The following is a 24362-nucleotide window of genomic DNA, read 5'->3' as shown; positions in this document are numbered from 1 at the left end:
AATTTACAAGAAAGTATATATATATACATAGCGTAAATCTAATATATTAAAATTGAGTTAAAACTTTAGTGACTAAAGGTGATTCACGGGGTTCGTTCAGCTTCCTCTTCCTATAACTGATTTCGGATGAAAGGAGTATAACAAGTGACCCTCCGAAAGTGCTCAGTTCCATGTTTCAATTAGATTTTACTGTATTCTGGATTCGGGTTGACGTCTCACGAATATTATTCCTGAAGATTTATTTTTCAGTATTAAAATCAAGAAATGTTAAATTTCTTACATTTATCTATCAGACCGTAGAGTATACGGGTTCAAAATTTTAATATTTGGATTGTTATCCGGGCTGTTGAATATACCAATATATGTGCTTCTAACGCTTTAAACGGAGATGGTTTTATTTATTAGGAGATACAAGATACCGGAAACTCTACTGCTGCCGACAGCCTGGTGACGTATTTAGTCGTGGTGCAGGAGCTTAAGCCACAAGGAGTACTCGTCATCTCCCAACCGGTGCTGTATGGCATCACTACTGCGGGTTGTCAAAAGCTTTATGAGAGCGGCTACCAAGAGCTGCCACCTCCTAATCCAGGATTGCCCCTTCTACCACCAGCCGGCTATTCCAGGCAGGGGAAATCTCCTGAGGTAACTAGGTAACTAGTGCAAAAATGGGTGAGAGACAGTAGTGTCTCCTATGCAACTAAGGAGCGGGAAGGTGCAAATAATCGTACGTTGACACAAGGGGTGTCGGGGCTTGGAGTTGTTGCTCAGTTAATGCAACCTCGTCAGGCGAGGTAGCGCATTCGATCACCCAAACCGATGACACGGAACCTGTTTACAGTGAAAGACAAGGACAGCGAAAGAGTAGGCTTTGTCCTGGCCTATTTTCCGGAAAAGTCATCCACAACACCCCCAGAGGCTGTGGACAGCCTGGTGAGTAACTCCAAGCGACACAAGCTGTACTTAATCCTGGGATGTAATGCAATTGCGTATCACTCAGAGTGGGGCAATACGCACTGCAAAACACTAGGTAAGTCCCTCTTACAGTATATCATTTGTAGTCATTAGTAGCAACTAAAATATAGAAAACGGGGGTTGTTAACCCACTTTCGTTACAATAAGTAGGAGGGGGGTGCTTCATATACCTTTGAGCAACGAGCTAATGAACGAAATGCAGTAAAAATCAAGCAAGTTTCCCCCAAACGTATTCCCCGATACACGAACTGGAATAAATTCCGGGTTACGCTAGAGCTGAATGAGGGAGGCCTGATAGAAGTACTACAGATTCAAGGCTGGAAAGCAAATTGTCTGCGCTGAACTAGTCTGTCATAGACGCGTACCACTACAGACAATACCAGTGTCTACCTGTAGTCGAACAATATCTATCGATTGGATAGTCGCAAGACAAATATTTACTGCGACCCAATCAAGTAGGCCATGGACAAATAAGCGATGTACTACTCCCCTTATGTGTTCTACTAGCGGGTAGCTGAACTTCGCGCGAGTTTGGCCAGCAGTGGACTGCCATCGGTACTTGCCCTGTTGCAAGATCTTTTTAGGCCAAAATCGTTACAAGAGAGCCAGTGAGCTCTTTGCTCTTAGTAATGCTAAACTCACACTAGTTGTGGGTGTTCTAACGATTCGGCGTCCCCGTTGTAAGCTTGAAAATCTTACGGAATGTCTCTACAGAAGCTGTATGAAAGAAGACAAGGTGGAATAATCCAATACTTCCTTCTTGTTGTTCCGCAATCGAGATCAAGGCTTAAACACTTGGGAGTTCACATTCTAGCTATCTGCTGTCGGGAGTTTTATGAAATATACTAGCATTAGACATCATCCAAAGTTTCTTGGGGTTGCCCATCATTCCATAAAGCTGTGATAATCTTAAAGATGATGAGTTTTCGGGTAGAGTGAACTAGGCTTTTCATATTGGTATTGGAAATTTTTGGGCCCCAGCAATAACAATAACGATTAACGACTAGTTCTGATCAAATTTAAGCGCACAACTGCTGACAGTTTAAAAGGAATGTTGTTTAAAGTATTCACTCAAATATTTGATCAAGAAAAAACAGGAAACCAGTCAATAATCCACCTCAATATTCTTAATTTCAGTTAATAGCTTAACAAATATATAAAGTAGATCGCGACAACAACAAAAACAAACTCAAGACTAACTCATAAAATCTTGATTACGACGATAGATACCGGCGACAGTGGTAATGGTGTTGCCACAGGGCTAAAAACTTATGAATGCAAATATTGACAAATGTAAGCCCCTACTCACACACGCACATACATACAGGCACTGAAAGGGTGTGCAAATAAGCCGCTTAAGTAAAACACACGGAAAGTGGAATGAAAAATTAGTAGTTGAAAGTAGTTTGCATACTTTCGCACCACTTTGCTCGTACCTTTAACCTCCTTTGCCGGCATCCACGACGGCATGACTTGAAAGGGAGTCATTGAATGACCGAACGCTGGCGGGCATCATGACAATTACAGCTGACGCTTGATATTGCTTGTGTTTGTGCCATGCCGTGCGCTTTGCAGTTGTTGTTTACATACAAACACACGCTTTGATGCGGCGTTGGCAACCCTATTCCACTTGAAATTCACTACATTCTACTTCGCAGCGGTAACAGCGCAGTTCTGTATGGCTGCAATGCAAACACATTCGCGATGAAGAGTAAATAAAAGTGAAATTCATGCGAAGAAGACTACGAAGAATTCGTAAGTGGTGAGCTGCTTGTAATGTGGATGAGGAGGGTGTTTCTTTTAAACAGATGCTTGCTGGATACGCAATCTGAGGTTTGACACCGAAGAGTTGAACGTTTTGAGCGCAAACGACAAAGATGAAGCAAAATGTAGTTTTAAGCTATGTGAGCACATTGTGAGTGAAATTTGTTTTTGGAAATTACTAGACAGTATTTGTTGGAACGTGGGCACATCCGATTTTATTGCCTACCGTTTTATTTTCTACAGCTAGCAGTTTCGTTCCACTGCTTTCCTATGCTAATGCGTAATCTGTGGTTGCGGACAGTTTCGATCAATGAGCGCCACGTTTAAGTGGCTTTTGGCTTCTTAATCGAACCTCCTGTATGCGGTTCGCAAATTCCGTTTTTTTGGACGGAAAATCGATCGCGTCGTGGTTACAATCGCAGCTAACTCGTTCATGGGATTCGACCACCACAGTCCTTTCGCTCCTGCTCTGGTCCAGCCCCGCTGTTTCGTATTCAGTTTACAGTGGACTTATGATCGCAATCCCTCGAACGTAGTACGCTCGACCTTCTTCCATGGGCCTAGTCTTTATCACCGAAACAGCGCCCTTGACATCGTCCAGAGAACGATCGTGTTAACGTTGTCAATGCTTTCGAGTGCCGAGTGACTTATAGAGTTTGGTCTTTTTCTTCGAGAGGGAACTTTACTTCTCAATGGCCTACTCAGTCCAAAGCACCTCCTGTAGGCTATAGCTATTCTGCGTTGGTTTTCGAGGCTGGCATTGTTGTTGGTGTTCGAAGATACACGAAATTATATACACCTTCGAAGTTGACAGTGATGTGGGATCCAAGTCGTGAGTGCGACGACTGTTAGTGTGATAACAGGAGATTTTTCGTCTTACTCTCGTTTGGGTCGGAGAGGTCCTTCCCGATCCTGACGGAATTTTTGGTATTGCTCAATATCAGTTTACACATAGTTTTGCGGGGATACCGAATTCAGACATAGGGGCAGAAGGATGAAACCTTGTACAGAAGTTCAAAAAAGTAAGGAAAGTGTCCTCAGCGCCATTCACATGGGTGGATCCATAAATTATTAATTTACATATGTCTCAAGTAGCCCACGGCTTCCGGTCTTAGACCAAATATCCTCTGGGTAGCCAAAATCCGTTTGAAGGCAAGCTAAAGTGAGAATGCGAACCATATATCCCCAGGGTTGTGCGCTGGGTTTGGGATCAGCCACGTACAAAACACTACTAATGAAAAGAAGAAAACAGATTCGACCATTAAGTACCCAAATTAGTAGCTAAGTAAGTCTCAGACAGGTCGTATATCGAATATGTCGTTTAAAAAATTTTTTTATCAAGGGTACTTTCATTTATATTCTTGTCGTATATTACTGGTAGATCCGTTCCACCGTCCACTTAAATTTCACTTTCGCAGAATTTTAATGACTTTCTGAAAGTATTTTACTTGCACAGTCTGAACACACCTTTATTAGATAATGTAAAAATGTGCAAATAGTAAGACTTTTTCCAGAAGGGAGTAAATAAAAAGAAATGGGAGGCAAAATTTTAAGTAGCCTAACCTCCAGCGCTAATTTTTAGTATTTTCCTAGTAAAAAAAAATATTAAATTTGAGAGATTCACTGTAAGTAGGTATATGTAAGTTAAGACTACAGGCTAGGTGATGTGAATTCACACAAATAAACAAGAAAAAAAGAAGAATAACTCTTTTAAGTGTCTACTACTCAATGAATATCAAAGATAGTTAAAAAAAACCTAATGTATCAAAGTTTATTTAGTTTTTACTAATATAACGTCATTCAAACCGTAGCACATCATTAGCAATGTCATATTTGTAGTTAAGAATGTCTTGTAATGCGAGACAAGGCATCAAATAAATAAAACCACATAATCGATGTGCCAAAAAAGCGAAAGAGAGCGCATAAACGAGACTACTTTCGCCACCGCTACACACCATGAGCACTCCTTACTGTACTCGCGTAAGTGCTGTGGATTGACTTGGCCCTACATTGCCACATCGTTAAGCAAATAAATGGCAATAAAAATTGCAAAGTGAAATGCGATGATGTGGAGCAAAGCAAAAAGTTGGCAAAAAAACATGAATAAATAAATAAAAAGTCAAACGAGAAAAGCAAATTGGCGGGAGCTTACAAAAAATTGTCGAGATTATCTGTTGTCGGAGCTGAAATTGGAGCGCTTGGACGCTATTAAGACAGAGTGCTGGAATGAATGTCAAATACATAGTAGCACAGTGTTTTAAAAATGACAAAAACATGGGTTGAAGTTATTTACAATGAGACAGGGTTTAGATATGTTTGATTAAGCTCATATTTGAAGTTGAAATCGTCTTTTAGAACGTTCGAATACTTAGAAGAGAGTCATTTGGCCCCCAGCCATGCCCATTCTTCTCTTTTTACATTCAACTTGCTTTAGTAAATCTCTCAGTACTTTTTTGATAGTCAAATCTCCAATCACATAATACATAATTAGTCCAAGGCTTGACCGCACTAAATGGAAATGAAAAGTCACAAAACTGAGATTAATCAGTTGTCATAATCCAAACTTGTTCTTATTACGTAAACTCTTGGGAACGGATAAAAAGAGCAATCTAGAACGATGATGAAAAATATTATGACGAATTCAAAAAGCAGATAAAGGTCTGCAAAGGTTAGAGCATGGTATCAACATGGAAATAAGGGCTCAGAAAGATAGTGTCATTGAAGCCGTTTCCACAACAGTCAAGTCTATGTAAATGGAACGGAACCTTTTTTTATCCGGCCAAGGAATGTCAACTCGGCAGATTTCTGTCGCTACAGCAACAGAGTGTCATTGGAGAGAATCCATAACAAAAGTGAATGGTAGGACTTCATTCTTGAGTAGTACCTCGTGAAAGCACAATGTAATGGTATAGTTATAAACGGCAAATGAAATTAGGGCTGAAGGAGTGGAACTACGAACAAAACTGTCAATGCCCATAGACAGCTTTCCAAACTTTTTTCAAGGCGAGGAATTTCTCATAAGCAGATATGCAAAAATTATTGTAGACAAAAACTTTCAGGGAGCGAATTGTCATTATCAGTCATGCGGCACTACTGGGAATCTCGTCCGTTAAAATCAAATCAGCAATGACACTGGAGTGCATAAGAATGCTTTCGAAGATTGACACTGGAAACAATTTCCTACTAGCATGAATCCCAGAATTTGTTACCTGATCTTCTGGTACAAGAAGGCGCTGTAACCAGTCCGATAGGACCGAAACCGTGCTCCGCTGTGAGCCTCCACTCTTTACTAAAGTAGCTACGAAAAGCGGAAAGGGCCAGTAGAAAGCGCCACTGGCAACAAATGCTTAGACCTCAGCACAGAAGGGGCTGTTTCTGGCAGAGCTCAATACAAAACGATCCAAGAAACTAGACGCTCTTACCAGAAACAAATTAATCCAGCTTGATGGATACAGGTCACGACAGACTGCATTGTCATTCGGTTACTGCCTCACAGACCTGTGTCGCTTCTGTGGGCAAAAAGCAGAGACACAAGAGCACATGCTTCGGGATTGCCCCCAAATCACAAGGAGGTGTCAGGCAATTAAATCCGATGAGATCACACATTACAACCATTAACAACCCAGTAGCTTTACTAAACCTCTGTAGTTTGACTGAGTTAAACGAAGTGTTGTGACAACGGGAGGGACAATAGACAACAGGTCGCAGAGCATTTCTTCAATTCTAGAGATTGCAGAAAGCCTCTCAGAGCATTGGGTTCAAAGAAGTATTTGAGATCTGTCATTCAGAGAAACCAGTAGAACAAAAAGTAAGTGGAGCCGTGGTAGAAACTCCATTTTTCCACGCACTGCCTTTTCCCATTTAAGCTTCTGTTGGTAAGAGCCAGGGGCATACCTAAACTCGCCATAAAATTGTAATCAAGCTTTACAGCCCAAAAATCTCCGTCCATTCACCGAGCATGGTAAATACCACTGTGCCTGCATGCCGCTGTGTAATCACAAGGTATAACTGACGACGCATAACGGTCGTTAGCTGAAATTGTTACTTGTACTCACTTTACTTTGTAAGTATACTGAGTATTTACATAAATATATGTATGTGTGTGTGCGTGCGCAGCGCCGGTAATCATTTGATGTTTGCTGATGAAATGAGTTGCATTTTTGTAATATTTTCTGAGATTTATTTTTTCAACTTATTTCCACTTGTTAGTTGTTTGTGTGCGTGTATCTATATCTGTGTGCAATTGGAAAGGGCAAAATTGTTTTGCCCCTCCTGTGCGTCAACGTAAATATTTTGGTCTCCTTGACAAACAATCGAAACAATTAGAATTAAATAGACCGTTGGGAGTGATTCAGCGCAGCAGCAGCGCCGTGCTCTGCATGCATTTGTTTGTGTCGATGCGTGCATCGAAGAGTGAAATATTGAAGCGGATGTTGAAATACAAGGAAGTAGTAAATTGTTGTTGTTGTCAGTGGTGAATTATGCAATTTGGCCGAGAGGAAGCTGCGTGGATTTATGGGCGGTCATTGTGTTGACATTCGGCGGTCAATTGGGAAATAACTAAAAAATATTGACATTTGAAAAACTGATTATTCAAATAACTGCCTTTTCATTTACTTCACTGATTTTATTTTTTATTTTTATACTAAAAATTCAGTCGACCCAAAACCTTGTCCAAATAAGATTCCGCAAAAAAATATATATTTTTATATTAGGTGTGCAACTAAATTTGTGCTGTTTGTGCCATAGATGGCTCCATCAGTTACTGGTGATAGGTTCAAACGCAACAAAAGCTTGCTTCAGCATTAGAAGTTACCCGTCAACCCTTTTAAAAACGGCTACATGCGCTGCGAATAATTCAGAAACAAGAAAGCTGGGATCCATACTACCCCAATACCTGGGGAGATACGTAAAAGTTTTTCTGCTGCATGATGACGCTCGACCTGACGTTGCTAAACTCGTTAAGTGTGTATTCTACTCTAGAATTTTGAAAAATTCGTTTTTTTTTTTCATATAATATATTTCAAATTTAGACCCTTAAGAACATATCCTCCAAAGGTTTTTAAAAAAAATAAAATTATTTTAAGAGCTACAGTTACTTAAGTGACGCAGTACCTAGCCCGGTAGAAAGGTAGACTCACTTTCTTAAACGCGTTTTTCTCGAAACTACTTTTTACCACACGGTACCGGCTTTATCTCAAGCCGATTTACTTGAAATTTTGTGTGAAACTTCTCTATATAATCCTTTATCCTTTATCTTTATATAATCCTTAATACTTTGTTTTTAATATTTTAAAAAAAATTCAGGAATTTCACAAAAAAAACATAAAAAATGATTTTTATTTTCAGGCAGTCGCCATTTTTCAAAAAAAATGTTTTCGTGTTTCCTTAAATAGGAACTATAACAGCATCCTTAATGATTACGAATTTCTTTTGACTTTTTTTTCAGACCACCAGGAGAGTCAGGATCAATGTCACCAGGATGCGCCATTTTTCTTACACCTGTGTCTCCGCCCCTCTAATTATTTTAATTTTGAATATTTTTTTGTAAAATTTTTTTCTGTACTCTTAAAGTATCAATAAAAACACCATAAAAAATGGATAGTAAAAATATTTTGGGTTTTTTTTTTTTTAAATAAAATTAAAAAAACTGCCCAAAATTTGATTTCTAGAGTAGAATACCCCCTTAAAACCTGACTGGTAACGCGTAAATGGAAAGTCTTACCCAACTCGTTATATTCCCCAGATATTGCTCCATCCGATTATTATTTGTTCCGTTCGATGGCACTTGGTCTGGCTCAGAAGCAGTTTCAATCACAAGACGACATCGAAAAATGGCTTGACTCTTGGATAGCAACACAAGATTTTACCGTAATGGTATTCGAGCTTTATCAGAAAGATAGGAAAAAGTATGATTAGATATTAATTATTAGATGGGTATTACTTCGAAGAATTCACTAATATAGCACTTTCATTAATAAGAACAGCGAAAACTTTGTTACGCACCAATGGCTTTATACATAGTTTATAGTTATATATCTCGTGCATAGAAACCACAGTCCTATTAGTGTTAATCGGCTCGGTAAGGAGTCTAAACTAACGGACCCACAACCGTGAAACTACTTAGGGTTCTTCGGACCAGCTTGAGGAGCAAGAATGAAATTTCGTTCGGCATAAACTTTCGAAGACCCTTTTTAAATGATACTGATTAAGTAAATTTATTTTTACTATGCCTGGAATGCGAATATTTTAGGCTGTGTAACCTTTGACACCCTTTGAGAATGTTCGATGGAGCAGATTGATGATTAAACAGAGAACGAGGAACTTGACTTTAAACTCATAAGTTCGTAGGTCCAAATCGCGTTGGAGGCAAAATGGTGGAATTATTTCTTTTCAATATTGGCAAATGAGAGGCACTGGCATTGACTTTTTACCGGAAATATAGGCCAATGTGTGACATATAGTTATGAGTTGAATCGGGTCAATACTTCCATTAGCCCCCATATACCTAGTAATGCTTTTAACCATTATTTTTGTGCTTAGTATTAAAAAAAAAATTCGGTTGAAAACTTGCGCTAGAGGGAACTTTGCAACTTTGCTTTTTACAAAATATTCGGTTACACCCGAACTTAGGCCTTCCTTGCTTGTTATAGTACGATTAGGTCAATATACAGGGTTTGTACTAAAAATAATAGGACTGAGTGGATTTAAATAAGTTATTGAACCAATCGTTACTATGTTGAATATAACGCCGGTGGACATTGCCGGTAGGTGCATAGCCGCGAAGGTGGCTATCAGACTCAGAGAATCTGGTTTCTTAAAGGAACGCGTATCCGGACATTCGGATATCCTCACAAACTTTGACTCCATTCCGGATCATCTGGATCATGGAGTCGCCGAACCGTACTCTGGCGGCTCCTTTTCTGCCCACATACCGACGAGGGAGGTATGGGTGGGAAGAAGTCGTTGGAGGAGAGGGTCAGCAAGCTTCTTCACGGATGGATGAAATCTCGGGGGGAAGGTTGGTGGGGGGGTCTACTGTCGGGAGCTCTCTGTCAACTCCTGTTTCTGACTTCCCGATTACTGTAGTGTATTCCATGCTGAGGTCGCAGCCATCAAGGTAGCAGCAGATTTGCTGCTACGGAGTGCATCTACCTTCAGAGAAGTGACCATTCACTCAGACAGTAGAGCGGCAATACTAACCTTGAACTCATTCACAGTGCGTTCAGGGTTGGTCAAAGAATGCCTAACGTCGTATCTCTAGCTGCTAGAGTTTTTATGACTAGACCGGTTGCCGGGCCACAGCGGAATTGCAGGTAACTGCAAAGCTGATGGTTTAGCAAGGAAAGGCACCCTAGAATCATTATCGGTAGAATGGGAACGGATAGGTGCTCCTGTATCGTCTTGTGTTCCTATACTAGAAAGCTGAGCCACACGGATGTTAACCAAACGCTGGGCCAGCATCGGTACTTGTGCGGTTGCAAAAACATTCTGGCCCAGGATAGATCGCAGGAGATCTAAAGAGCTCTTAAGCCTCAAAAGGCTAACCTCTCATTACTAGTGGGACTCTTAACAGGCCACTGTCCTATTGGCTTACATGCGGTAAGAATGGGTAAAATTTCGGAATCATACTCAAGGATCCATGGTTCGTCCCCTGTTATTACCTTACTTTCACTTTCACATATGTTCAAGTTTTCTTGGCACAGCTCCCCTCGCTGCAATTTCTGATCGTCAGTGAGCACTTTTGGGACCATCTTCGCGCATACCTTGCACATATTCAAGTGCTTCGTCATGGACCGCAGATTTGGATAAACAGACCATCTTGTTAAAGCAATATCTGGGTAAGCTTGCTTAATCATATCAAAAGTGAGCTCGCGAGGCAACCTTTTTGCACAAGAGAGATTTATCTTACCCCAAAATACTTATTCACTTGATAATTTTGGAGTGCCCGCTTTATCGAACAACTTCACTTTACCGTCATTCAAAATTTTTTTTTCGGAATTTTTTGAAGATTTCGTCGGTAACTAAGTTGGGCGTCCACTACTTTCACCATCTTCCATCAATCAATCCTTGATGATTAATTTTCCTGGCTCAACTCGTCATCAAGTCAGGTTTTTGCTTCAACAGCATTTTTCCCCTTCTAAAAGCAATACAAGGTGTGTTCCAAAGAAAACAGGATAAAAAAAAAACAAACAGAACAAATGGTTTTTTCCGCAATATCAATTTATTTTATTCAAAATAGTCTCGTTCTGCTTCAATACAGCTTTTTGCACGATCCAAAAGCAGAGATGAAGAGATGTCTAACTCCTCTCTCATTGGAAGTGAGAGAACAATTGCTAAACCTCAAAGCCTCCTGAACTTTGACAGTTGATCGAGTTCAGGAGGTTTTGGTGTTTAGCAATTGGAAACGAGCGATGGCCAGATTGAAATCATTTATTGATTAAGAGCTAAAAAGCTTAAAACCTTTTTTGGTTATTGAAAGGTCAAAAGTTCGTTGTTTTAACATACCATTAAAAAGATTTAAATAGTTTCTCCATGTAAGGGGTTTACTTTGGAACGTACCTTGAATAATTATCTACATTTTTTCTTTTTTACAATAACAAAAGTTGCTGCTCTCAAAATGATAATTCACAAACTAATGACCCGACAGCTGTCAATTTTCTATGCTCCATTTTTACAGGTTCATATGGAGTTTTAGTTTCCAAAATCAATGCATATCAATGTTATGTCATTGCCGTAAAAGCCTTAAACTACAAGAATCTCAAGAGAAAAAACTAGGAGACAGTTCTTTGAATCATATTGGAATCATACGAGTGCTTCGGAAACTTTGCTCTCTCAGACCCAATTAGACATCAAGGTTTCTACATTTCCATAAATTTTCAGGGACTTGTTTAAAAATCTGTGTTTGTAAACCAACTTTGAACTTTACTGCTTTCCTTTATTCATAATTCTATAATATTATTTTCTTTTTAAATCGAAACGCAATTCCAAAATAATAAAATACTGATTTTCCCTCAATCCATTTATGGTAGTTAATAATTTTGGCTATTTGTCAACCACACTCTCGGGCCACAAATCAAACAGCCAATCGGAGATGCCTTCTCTTTGCACGGTCACAAAGCTGACTTGTGCTGGCGTTCAGTGCGCCGACAGTATGTATATTCAATAAGCTCAGACACTCATCAATTTTTACGCCATACGAAATTGGCTTATTGTGAGAAAAATGTGAATAAATACAATAAATGACTGCATAATTTATTGACACGGAAATATTTATTGAGATATCTGACAGTCAGCAGCAGAGAGTGTGAAAATGAAGCAAGAGACTGACATTGGTTGAGACAAAGGATAATTGTGCTGGTATTTAATGTTGATGTGTTGATAATACCATTTCCGATTATAGATGCAGTTTTTGATAACTCGAATACCTGAATTTTTGTAATAAAGATTTTTTGTCAATAATTTGTTATCTTTTCTTTTTTATCGAAATAATGGATTTTATAAGCGTCAGTACCGCATTGGAAAAATACTACAAATAGAATAGGTGAAAACAAACTTTTCAGTGTACGAAGCTAAAAAAATGCATTAGTTTTATTTTTTACCCATCCTAATGGATGATATGTAGAAATTCACACAAATGAGGAAACTTCTCTGAGCGCCATTCACTTGAGTGGGATCAGAAACGATTATTTTACATATGGCTTAAGCAGCTTACGACTTTCGATCCTTGAACAAGTATCCTCTGGTAGCCAAAAAATATCAGTTTGAAGGCGAGTTATCCATCTCGAGAATTGTACGCTAAGTTTGGGACCTGCCACGTAAAAAAACGTCCCCAATGAAAAAGACACTACAGCCATGCAAACTAATCGCCTTAGTGACTAATGACCAGAGCATACTGAAAGTATGGAGGGAACACTTATCCAGCTTGCTGAATGGCAGTGAAAGCATAAAATGGAGATGGTGAACTACAGCTCAAGAATATCAAAGCAGCGGCACCGATGAACTCCCGGCCAAGTTGTTCTAAAACGGCGGCGATGAACAGATAAGTCCATCTACCGTGGGATGAACCTTTTCAACATCGCATAGTATAAGGTTATATTGAGCGCGATTTGTGAAAGATTAAAGTCCAGCGTCAATGATATTGACATCATCGGCCTCAACATCAGCGCCGTTAGTTCTGCTTTCTCCAGACTGGACAAGGAAGCAAAACAAATGGCTCTGGCAGTGAACGAGGGCAAGACGAAATATCTCCTGTCATCAAACAAACAGTCGTCTCACTCGCGACTTGGCACTTACGTCTCTGTTGACAGTCATAATAGTCGTCGATAGTTTCGTCTATCTTGGAACCAGCGAAACCACAACCAATAATGTCAGCTTGGAAATCCAACACGGGATAACTCTTGCCAACAGACACAGAGGATCCTATTTCATTAACTGAGAATGAAAATTAATATACCATCTGATAGCAAACCATCTCACTTATATCCAATAATTTACTGAAGAACAATGCTTTTGAAACCGCTTCCATAAAATATTGAGATAACATTGAAGGATGTGGCAATGCAATTAGCTGAAAAAATAGAGCACCGAGTTTTCACATTCTACTCATCTCATCTTCAGGAGAAACCTTAGCTATTAAGGTGTAGTACTAAAAAATAAGTTTATATACGTCTCTGAAAATTTTCTAAAACTGTCAGATCATTTAAGTTGTATTTTGTTAGATCACATCAACCTTTTTTCCCAGTAACATCTATCAGTTCTTGCAAGCAATATTGTACCTTATTGTTATCTAGTTAAGATATTCCGACGATTTACAAGTAGGTAGGCAAAATGGTTTCTTAGGTGTGTTCGTTTTCACAACTCTATATAGTCCGAAGCTACTACAAAAGAAATTACCTCGAGACGATTTCACCAGATCTCCAGCAGTCGGCTTGAGATTGTCCTAAATAAGGAATGTGAACCAAACATTAAAGACATGATTACCCTGAAATTAGGCATAGAATATTTCTGTCATCCAGAATTTCAGTTCCATTTTATATGAGGTGAGCTCACAGAACTTTTCTTCAATCTTTTACAGTTTAGTGGTCAATTCGCGAGACTAGCTGTAATGGAAATTTTATTTTATTTTACCTAATTCCTCTTTATACTTCATTGCAAACTCTCAAAACTTATTATGAACCCTGGTATTTTAACGTTTTCCTTACTGAATAATAAAAAACCATGAAAGATCAAAATAAATATTATTGTCATTTGTTGTTGTGCGGCGCGGTATGTCCCGTTATTCGTGGGTGCATAAAAAAACTTTGTGGCAAAGCAAATCAACTAGAAACACACACATGGTGTAAAAAGCGGTCAGACGAATAGTGAAGCTGTAAGCAAAAAAATTACGAAATCGAAAAAAATTAATTTTATTAAAAGTGCATAAAAAGAAAGGAATCCACCGGCGGAAGTATTGCAAGCCGCCGCAGAAAAAGTGCAACCTACCAATAAAATATTGGCATTGTGGCAATAAAACATCACAGGCGATTAATTTCATGAACTGGCAAGTGAAATCACAAATAGATTTATGGCATGCAACAAACATTTATACACAAACTCAAATGTAAATAAGTATACTTTTTTGCGCCGAATAATAGTAAGGGTGTATGAGAAAAAGTGTCGCTGCGGATTGCAAAAAATTCTAAAGCAAAATTAGTTGTTGCAGACTATACATTAGACTGGCAAGTGGTCTGTAGAGCTCAACTAAAACGCTATATCTTTGTATATTATATTAAACTTTATTCCATCTTGGTATTTAACTAGAGTATCTAACCTCACTAGATATACATAACATAAGCTACATTCTCAAGACCCGTTTAGGTTTTTGATCATTGCGCATTCGCTGGAAACTGCATAGCCGATGAGTTACCTAGAGTGGGCACCTTGCCTGGCTCACAACGGAATGGGAACTAGTTGGATCCCGTTGTCATCGTGAGCTTACCAGTCGTTCGTTAACCACCAGCCTCTGCGTGACTGCGAGATTTTTTGATCTAGAGTAAAACATAGGAGAACTACTAGCATACTTGTTCTTAACTATGTCCACCTATAGGCTATCATTTAATAGCTTGGCGATACAACTCAAATTGCAATGACGGACATAAAGAGGCTATGAATTGCTTTGGTTTGGGTTATCAATATACGATGAAACATATGCTTAGACATTTGCTTTTTATCAACCAAAGCCAAAAGATTTGGAGAAACTATATGAAAAATTAATTAATTTACATTCCAGTTCCTGAAAATAATATCATCCGAATCAACGGTTACATCGCTCCGGTTTTTAAACAAACTAAATCAATTCGCACGGATTGACTTGAGAATATCGTTCGGTATCAGTGAAATGCTTGAACTGAACTGGTTCTAAGAAATTCTAAGAAGATTTTTATGCGTAATCTGTTCGAATCTGCACAGTTTCATGAGACATCATATACCATATGGATGCTGTAACTACTGATAAAAGATAAAAGATGATTCAACTCTATGAATTTGGAGGAGGTGCTTATGACTTTTGAGGTAATAGGAATAATTTACATCTGACAATTTTATATCAAGAGTTCTAACAAGTATTCTGGTAGCGTACTGAATTTAGATTCCAACGGAATGGTCAAGTTAGTGTTTCTCTTCATTCTTTGAAATCGGTTGGTTGAAAGGCGCAGTTAGGCCCTCCCTATCGAGAAAAGTAGTAGTTCACAGATCAAGGTGACCTAAAGCAAAGGGGATAGAATGACTCTTTTCGGAATTCCACAAAGGATCTAATGAGCGATTTTTAAACCCACGCCATTGTATATTATATAACTTGTCTATTACTTAGCATATGACTTAACCAGGCCAATAGGTTAATGTCAAAAAACCGGTATCAGTACCTCCATGAATGAATGCCACAAAGGTAAATTTTAGTTTTTTAAAGAACTTTTGATTGTTTCAACTACCTCCTGTAGGACGATATGTTAGGATTTGTGGGTTCATGAGATCGTCGAATATCTTCTTTACCCTTTTTAGTAGGAAGGATGTTAGGTTGGTCGGTCTGTATGATTTTGGCAGGAGTAGTTCTCCTTTCCCGGGTTCGGTTGAACACTTCGGTCGCTTGCCATCTACTTAGCGTGTAACCTATACAAGCACTACAAATATTAGCAACACCACGAGACAGTAGATCTGCCCAGCTGGTTGATGTCCTCGTGAAAGTAAAGAATGACAGCTAACATCACCGCCGTCCAAGAACAGCGATGGACAGTATAAAGACGAGACGAGTAGGTCTTTGTGACATTTACTACAGCAACCATATAAAGGAGTCTTGTTGTAGGATTCCAGACCGGAGCAAAACTCTTTTAGAATCCTTAGAGGGGATCTAGTGACCAATGAGTGAGGGAACACTTCTCCAGTCTGCTGAATGGCAGTAAGCCATTGCAGATGCTGAACCCGATTCCCCAATAGATTGTGTAAGAGCAGACGTTCCATTACTTGACCATGAGGGAGTTCAAATAGCAATTACCCACGTGAAAAACAACAAAGCGGCGTAAAATATAGTGCGACGAAAGCATGCCTAACCCTGCCATTATGCAAAATGTACCCTAGGTCGCAGGGCAATCCTCATTCATTTATCTTTGCCTGACGATTGGAATTTAAATGTACTGTGCCCAATCATAAGCCTCCTCAACATCGCATATAAGTTTCTATCGAGCTTACTGTGTGAAAGATTAAAGCCCATCGTCAACAAACTGATTGAATGTGACCTTATCAGTCTGGCTTCAGGCCTGGAGAAACAACAACTGACGAAGGAAAGGAAAGACGCATGAATAGAGGATCGACACACACCTCCTCTTCGTCGAATGTTTGCGATTTAATAGCCGCCAGTGGAAGCAGAGGAAGATCTTCACTTAGTTTTGAGATCAGGTGGAGAAGGATCTAGCTTGGTTGCTCGAAATGGCGCCACCGACTAACGCAATGTTATTAATTTAGCTATAACTTCGTAAACGTTGTCTGCGCCAGTAAAGAAGAAGAATTTACAGACGTGCCTTTGACTCAAACCCATCAGGTTGACAATTATTATTAATATTATGGAATTAACTCATAAGATGTAGCTTCTTCATTTAGAACTACCATTACGTGAAGTTGTTGACGAATTTTATGTTCTTATGACCGAAGAATGTTCGTGTAACAACGGCAACAAGATCGAAGATCTGTTCTTCCATTAGACGGTTCCTTTAGCCGGAACGAATGTAGTTTAGAGCCACTGAAGAATTGTCTTTTCAGCAGCGATCCAAAAAGTTGCTCATTCGAAAATATTTTATGCAACGTAGAACAACATCAACAAAACTGGATTTCCACGGTATGAAGTAAGCTCGTTACGTTTCAGGGTGCAGCTTGTATATCATAAAGTCCATGTAATGATCCAGGCGCTGTTTGAGCCATTCTACATTATCATCTACTGACAATGAAAGTCAACAGTTGTAACAACACCAACAACCAGTGAATAAATCCCGCATCAATAAGTGGTAAATAAAGAGAGGTCCAACTTCGCGTTCAACATCAAATTTGATAAGATAAAAATCAATGATGAATCGTATGACAATAAGACAGTTATCAGACATAGTACATATGCACGAGTGTGTGTGCGTTTCATAAATATATAATCAAGATAATAGTGCAAACAAAGCGCGTAGCGAATCTTCAAGTATTTCAAGCACTCGACTGGCACTTGGCCATTAGTTAGCAATTACAATTGCATTTGTGATGTTCCAATTCCAATGAGTGCACAATTGTTTGTAGACCCCGACCCGCACCGTAAACAGGCCATAATGCTGCGCATACTCTTCGGCTTGGCCCTTGCGGGCGCTGTGTCAGGCGACGATGCACAAGTTGAGTGTAAGTTGTAGGCCGAAAAAGTGCGAAAGTGTAAATAAATACAAGTGTTCCCCCAGATCCCTACTGTTTTCGCTTCACCTGGATCGGTCCCTATCAAGATAAGAAGCATATTGGCGGTTTGACTTGTGAGCACTTGCGTGAGGACTTCAAAAATGTGCCGTGCCGACGGCCACTAGTGGCAACAGGTGAGTGCAATGCAAGTGTTGATAGACTAGATGCGAAAATTGAGAAATAAAGGTTGTCAAAAAAGTCTTGCGGTATTTTTTATTGAATTTTCAAGTGTTCATAAAAAAAATCATGCCCAGCTCTTGACCGATGCTACGGCAGCTACTATGCCGGTCTCATTCAACCAATTCAGCGATGCTGAAAATATGCCGTATTTTCTCTTTATTTTGCTCCATGTTTGCGACGCTATAACTCACGAACGACGTAAAAGAAACGACAATCAATCAATGTTTGTGCGTGAAATGAGCTTTCCAAAAAGGTATAGCATAACCCGATGCGACAAATAAAACTAGAACTACGCGCTCTCAGCACCAACCAGCGAAAATACTGCAAGACTTTTTTGACAACCTAATATTTCATGTTCTCAACAGCCCAAAAGTGACAGCAAACCGTTGTTTTTTCTGGATGAATTGACAGCTCTTGAGTTTCTTCAAGTTGCGCTTCATCCCAAATGCGGCAATTTTGCTTGTTCACATACCGACTGAGACAGAAATGGGCCGCATCGCTGAACAAAATTTGGCTCGAAAAGTCGGATCGTCTTGGAACTTTTCAGCAGCCCATAAAGCGAAGCAAAGTCGCTTGGGAAGGTCGAGCGACTTTAGTTCTTACACAAGCTGTACGCTTTCGATTTAAGATGTCGACGTAAAATTCGCAAAGTCGTTCCATAGACAAGTCCGAGTTGCTGCGAACGGCGCCGAATTGACTCTCCACATTTACATTTTCTTCACTAAATTTTTATCCTATTTTAATTTTTTGCATGCCATGCCATCTGCAGATAATGATGCCATACCGGACACAGTCGATTTGTGGCGTCATAATTACAAACAGCCGAACGCCTTTGGTTGCCCCATGGTGCCGGGAGAGACGTGCGTCAAATACACATATACCTACAACAAGGGAGGTCGGTAAAGCCGTTATACAGTTATATGTATTTTGTATCTTCATTCACGCTGTGCAACTCTGCTTTCTTCATTTTTAGTGCAAAACATCACTTATATGTGCGCGAAGGTGAACGCCTCCAGCGGTTGCTATCGCCAGAAGTACATTTCCGGCTTGGAGGTGGAGGTGTGTGTCTGCGATTCGCAGCTGGGACGCATGCCTTGCAATCGCGCCGCGTACTCATGTCGGCATCTACTCAAAAACGGCATATTGTTGTTGCTTTTAGGCGGGATTTCACTCATTTGGCTTTAATTAGTGGCGGCACTGTAAATATTTTCAACTTTCTAACAGTAAAGTCAGTTCGAATCAGTAAGGTAGAGTACGTAAGCGCGGAAACACGAATTAAATACACTCGCAAATACTAAAAATGAAAAATTGTGAATTATTTCGAGATAAGATATTTGGAAACAGGTAGTACTATGCGTTAGTAGGCCTAATTACGGAACCCCTACACCCGTTTTTGGTAGTACCTTATTCCTTAGTATCCTTGATTTACCGATACAATGACGGAATAAAGTCAACAGGAAGTAGGAAACTCACTTTATTGCTTATATGAGTGCTATGAAAAGGTATAAGTCGATCATTGTCATTTTCGATTCGAAATCAACTTATGCGAAGAACGATATTTTCGAATAGTTCTGATTAAGATTTCTGTGATAATAGTCGATATACCGTACAAAGTTAACCGGAGATTCGAAATGTCGAGAGGAGTTTCTAGTACTCATCCGCACTGTGATAATCTAATTATGATCAGAGAGGCGGAACCCAGCCTGCAGTCTCCTGTTTGAAGCAGAGCCGTCTTTTAGGAACATCAGGAGAACATTTCGAAGAACTGCAACAATATATCGGCTGAATTTCGTATGCGACCAATTTCCGACGAGTACTGAACCCCAATTACAATGAAGCAATTAGCCACGTGATTGACTCTCTCCCAGTGAAAGCCATACTTGAGGTCCAAAAATTACTCATAGCATAACAAGAGTTCGAGACGCGTGAAACAAGGATGACTCTAGCGCAGATTAGAGCAGGTTAATCTTCTATTTATCTAGAATAGAGCCGTCCATGCTATTCCCAAGGTAGAAAGGAAGGATTACGCGCTGGCCAAACCTTTCAGGGCAATTAGTCTTACTTCTTTCATGATAAAAGGGATGGAAGAGATTGTAGACAACAATATGTAAGCTCGAAGGCGCAGAAAATCGCACCCCTATACGCCAGTCAGAAGGCGTACCGAGCCGGCAGATCCACTAGCACTATTCTTTACCAACTCACGTCTGATGAAGATACTTTTGATAATACGTCCCAGGCAAGCGCTAACAAGGCACTGAAGAAAAGCAATGTGGCGGCTCCAGTATGCAGATGAATAGAGGCTGTACTGCGAACTAGGATAGCTAAAACCTCTATGGGGAGAGTAAGATTTGTCTTGTTACTAGGAGGAACTCTCCGAAGGGTTAAGGACATGTGATATGCAGACGCCTAGCCCTAGTGCTGGGGTTGCAAGTCAGCTATCGTCAGGTGAAATGATTCCACACTTGACCCACAACTGAGAGCCAGCACAATCTATCGGTACACTGACGGCTCGACAACACCAGAAGACATTGAAACAGGCATTGAGGGACCGCATAGCAAACTATTCATACCAATGGCACGTTTTCCGATCATCTTTCAAGCAGAATTCTTTACTATAAGTCAGTGTGCAGAAATCAATCTTCATCGCAACCAACGTAACGCGAAACTTAGCGATAGTCAAGCGGCACTAAAAGCGATCTCAGCTTATGAAGTGAAATCGCTTTTATTGGAAGAGTGTACACCTGATCTGGATGCCGTGGCATAAAATGGTAACCGGCAATAAGCTGGCCGACGAACTAGCTGTGACAGCGTCCAACGTCTCGTTGTGGAAGCAGGCTCAAAGCTCTAGGTTCCATATAAGTGGACAGGTATCACATCACCTCAGTCGCGCCCAGCAAGCGCCTGGAATTGTTCAGAGTGTTGGACTTTTGTGACCACATGTAATATAGGAGAGGGCACAATAGAACACAGTTAACAACCTGTCGAAACAGGCTCGTTTCCTGAGCCTACCGCGAAGTGAGTTGATGGCATTCTCCTTGAAATGAGTTGAAGAATGCCTTCTGTCGCCACAAAAACATTTAAGTGACGGTTCTCACTTCATTCGGGTCTAAGTAACCGGAACGGACACGAATTTCTATCTGACCAAGGCCTGTCAACTCGACACCTTTCAACGAAATTTCTTCAGAAACGTGTTCTGCCACTACAACAACAATAATAACAGTTAACATATTGCTTTCTCCCGAAGAAGGGTCCAGACAATCGGTACAAGAACAACGGAAATAAAACTAGAAGCCGAAATATTATTTTATTCCATATATAAACGATGCGGAGGGGCATATACCGTTGCGAGAGTATGAAAAAGTTATTAAAACATTTGTTTGTAAATAAAATTTATTTCATTTTATTTGCTACAATTAATGAAATGTGTGGCACTCAATCTGCTTCCTGTTCATTATCATCATCATCATCATCGGTGGGCTTTTTCAAGCTGCCAAACACCTTCGCCGGTATGGCTTGTTGTTCGATGCGCAAACGCTTCGCCGAAATGACGTTCTCCTCATTGCCGCCACGCTTTTGTGTGCCATTTGCAGCGCCCTCAGCCTCCTCATCGACGTCTTCGTCCTCGTCTTCATCGCTATCGCCAATATCGATTTCATCTGGATTCACTACCTTGTCCTTGGCGTTGCCACCTTGCGTCTCGCCGCGCACAAACATAATATTGCTGCTGGTTTGCGGCTTAAGTGTTTGCTGTTGACGTGCCTGTTGCTCTGCCGCTGCCTTAGCCTCGAGCAGACGCATAGCATCACCAGCGCCCTCTGCGTTGGCACCGCCGGCAGTTGGTTGATTGAGAAACTGTGCGGCCATCATGTTCACTTGCGTGTTGTAGGTGGCCTGCACGGAGCGTTTGATGCGCAACATTTCGCGCATTGTGTCCTCATTGCCATGACGCACCTCAAACTCTTTCCAGGTTTGCCAAAAGTCGGCGGTTATGCGGGGATCACATACCTGTGGATGCATGGGGAACGCAAATATTTATATAATTACAATTGAATGAAATATAATAAATTTGTTCACCTGTGAGCAATGTGCATAAATGGCGCGTGCGCGGTCAATCTCGCCCAGCTTCGTTTCCATCTCCGCAAAGCGCACACACATCGGGCGCATATTCTCCTCGGGCAATGCTTCGACGGCCTTTTCATAAATTTCACGCGTACGCGGCAGCCCATAAATCTCCGCGGCCTTCTTTATGAATATGTTATACATGTCGAACATTTCTTCGGGCTTGACAGCGCTGGTGGCGCGATCATAGACAGCCATAGCGTGACGCGCCAAACCGTGTTCCTCCTCCAACTTCGCATACAACAGATAGAAGTACTTGGCATGCTCAGGCGGACAATTCTCCAGACACTGTTCGAAAAGATCGCGCGCACGCTCCAATTTTGCACCGCCATAACGTTTGAGAAACTTTGTCAAATAAGCATTCCATATGTCATAGACATTTGGCCATTTGAAGAGCGCAATGCCTTTTTCATAGGCGCGAAAAGCTTCCTCGAAGTAGTTGTGCTCCTCCAAGAAGAGGCCGTAGTTGATGATAATTTGCGGTGTGCAGATTTTCAAGTCGATTATGCGATCATATACGGCTTTGCATGTTTTGAAGGTGCCAAAAGATTCCTCCAAATCGGCATACATGGACCACACCTTCAGCGAGCGATATAAACGCATTTGCACTGTCTCGGTATCGTCATGATATGCCACTTTACGTTTCGGCATTGCAGTGGCTTTTTGCATCAAACGTAGAGCGCCCTCAAAGTTCTCCTGTCTAACAACAGAAAGAGAAAAATAATCTATTAGACAATTTGCTGGGAATAAATTTATCGTTTATAACATACCTGATTTCCATTTCCGCCCATTCACACCACACCGCCGCTAGATCCTCCACTTTCACATACTCCACCTCAGTGCCACGCTCGAAGACCACACGCGCGTCCTCCACTTGATCATTTGATTCGTAAAATTTAGCGAATTCCACCCATAATGTATGTAGTTTACCCGCCGCCAACTTTGGTTGCACTGTCTGCACGGCTTCGGTGTATGTATTGATTATTTCGTGCGGCTTGCCTTCGTATAACTTTACACGCTTGTGCCACTCATGCACATTATGTGGATTCTGACGCAGTAGCACGCTATTCAATAGCAACAGCCGTCGCTCCATAAGATATTCGAAGCGTGCCAAGCGCAATTCGACATCGATGTCGTCGTCTTCGGTGGCGTGTGGATCGTTCGCGACCATTTCCATGCGTTTATTCAAAGACACCTCCTCGAATTGCGCATACTCGTCGAACACTTGCGTGAAATCGCGCACTGTGGTCACGGTTTGTATTGCTTCCTCATAAATATCGCGTGCGCGATCGAAGAGACCCGAGCGTACGTAGTAATCAGCTAAAGAATTCCAGAGATGACCGAGCTGATCAGTGTAACTAAATAAAAGAAAACGAATAGATAGATAAAGAGCACAAGTATTTACATATACAAACCGTCTGAGGCCGCTGCGTATAATAGCGTCTACATTCAATGAATGCACTTTGTGGGGATTTTTCGAAATCAAATCGCACAGCTCATTCCACAACTGATGGTTGGACTTTCCATGTTTCGATACGAAATGCTCATTGTCCACCACTGAAGCCAATTGCTGTGCTGCTTCATCTAAACGCTCGACATCAATTAAATACTCTATATACTCTTCAGCATCTTCGGGAAACAGTTTCAGATAGCGCCGATAGATGCGTAATGCTGTTTCCGGTATATCGAAACGTCGCACAAATTTCAAATAAAGCGGCCAAATGCGATGATGCTGCGTAATGGGCAATGCACGTAAAGCGCGATCAAACACGTGCCTTGTACGTGTAATGCGACACTGCGTCGTCATAAAAACACCATAATCCATCCAAATGCGAGGCATTTTGTGCATGAACACCAGTGCTCTTTCGAAAGTGTTGTTCACTTCATCATACATTGGATCATTAAGTGGGCGTCCACGTACTTGCTTACGACGTGTACGTAAATAATTATACCAAATTTTGTAGCTACCCGGCAGCTCCTTGAGTGCACGCTCATATACAATATTTACGCCACAATTGGGCGCCTTCGATTTGTGCTCAATGTAACGAAGCCAATGTTTTACCGAATAAGCATTTCGCAGAATCTCCTCCTCGTAGGGCACATCCTCTTCAGGCTGTGAAAAGATTTTAAATTTAATAGTGAAAGTTGGCATTAAAACAAGGCCGCCGAAAATAAAAGTAAGACTTTTGGCGTTTGATATACTTACAAAATCGATATCCACTGTAATCAATGGCTTATCAATAAGAGTCATTTTAATATTTAAACAAAATTTTTGAACATAAATTATTTTTTTAACAAATATAACACAATCGTATAAAATGCGATAAAATTTGCAAGGAATGCTTATTTTCCGATCAGCTGTTCTGACTGATGGT

The 24362-nt window shown here is 40.6% G+C and overlaps 2 protein-coding genes across 2 annotated transcripts; one reads left to right on the top strand and one right to left on the bottom strand.

Annotated features, from left to right (window-relative positions):
* Positions 1 to 17493: 17493 nt before the first annotated feature.
* LOC108975447 lies at positions 17494 to 19161 on the top strand. Its single transcript, XM_018943933.1, has 4 exons — positions 17494 to 17637; positions 17694 to 17822; positions 18638 to 18763; positions 18842 to 19161. The coding sequence occupies exons 1-4, from the start codon at positions 17520 to 17522 to the stop codon at positions 19051 to 19053; spliced, it is 585 nt and encodes a 194-aa protein (XP_018799478.1). The 5' UTR covers positions 17494 to 17519; the 3' UTR covers positions 19054 to 19161.
* Positions 19162 to 21240: 2079 nt separating this feature from the next.
* Positions 21241 to 24238, bottom strand: LOC108975439 (pre-mRNA-splicing factor SYF1). The gene is made up of 5 exons (XM_018943922.1): positions 24194 to 24238; positions 23403 to 24100; positions 22758 to 23345; positions 21943 to 22687; positions 21241 to 21873 (listed from the first exon to the last, which is right to left on the bottom strand). The coding sequence occupies exons 1-5, from the start codon at positions 24236 to 24238 to the stop codon at positions 21301 to 21303; spliced, it is 2649 nt and encodes an 882-aa protein (XP_018799467.1). The 3' UTR covers positions 21241 to 21300.
* Between the last annotated feature and the right edge of the window lie 124 nt (positions 24239 to 24362).

Source organism: Bactrocera latifrons, unplaced genomic scaffold, assembly GCF_001853355.1.
Source record: "Bactrocera latifrons isolate USDA-ARS-PBARC rearing strain unplaced genomic scaffold, ASM185335v1 scaffold_65, whole genome shotgun sequence".
NCBI classification, from domain to species: domain Eukaryota; kingdom Metazoa; phylum Arthropoda; class Insecta; order Diptera; family Tephritidae; genus Bactrocera; species Bactrocera latifrons.
Note: the sequence above shows the minus strand (reverse complement) of the source record. Positions and strands in the feature narration are given on the sequence as shown.

What these genes read in the sequence shown, in the direction of transcription:
- LOC108975447 (XM_018943933.1), top strand. Translation starts at nt 17,520, where the DNA reads ATGAGTGCACAATTGTTTGTAGACCCCGACCCGCACCGTAAACAGGCC. An exon ending in ACGGCCACTAGTGGCAACAG is followed by an intron (nt 17,823 to 18,637) that starts GTGAGTGCAATG and finishes TGCCATCTGCAG; the next exon opens with ATAATGATGCCATACCGGAC. An exon ending in ATATACCTACAACAAGGGAG is followed by an intron (nt 18,764 to 18,841) that starts GTCGGTAAAGCC and finishes CTTCATTTTTAG; the next exon opens with TGCAAAACATCACTTATATG.
- LOC108975439 (XM_018943922.1), bottom strand. Translation starts at nt 24,238, where the DNA reads ATGACTCTTATTGATAAGCCATTGATTACAGTGGATATCGATTTT. An exon ending in TTACAGTGGATATCGATTTT is followed by an intron (nt 24,101 to 24,193) that starts GTAAGTATATCA and finishes ATCTTTTCACAG; the next exon opens with CCTGAAGAGGATGTGCCCTA. An exon ending in ATACGCAGCGGCCTCAGACG is followed by an intron (nt 23,346 to 23,402) that starts GTTTGTATATGT and finishes TCTTTTATTTAG; the next exon opens with TTACACTGATCAGCTCGGTC.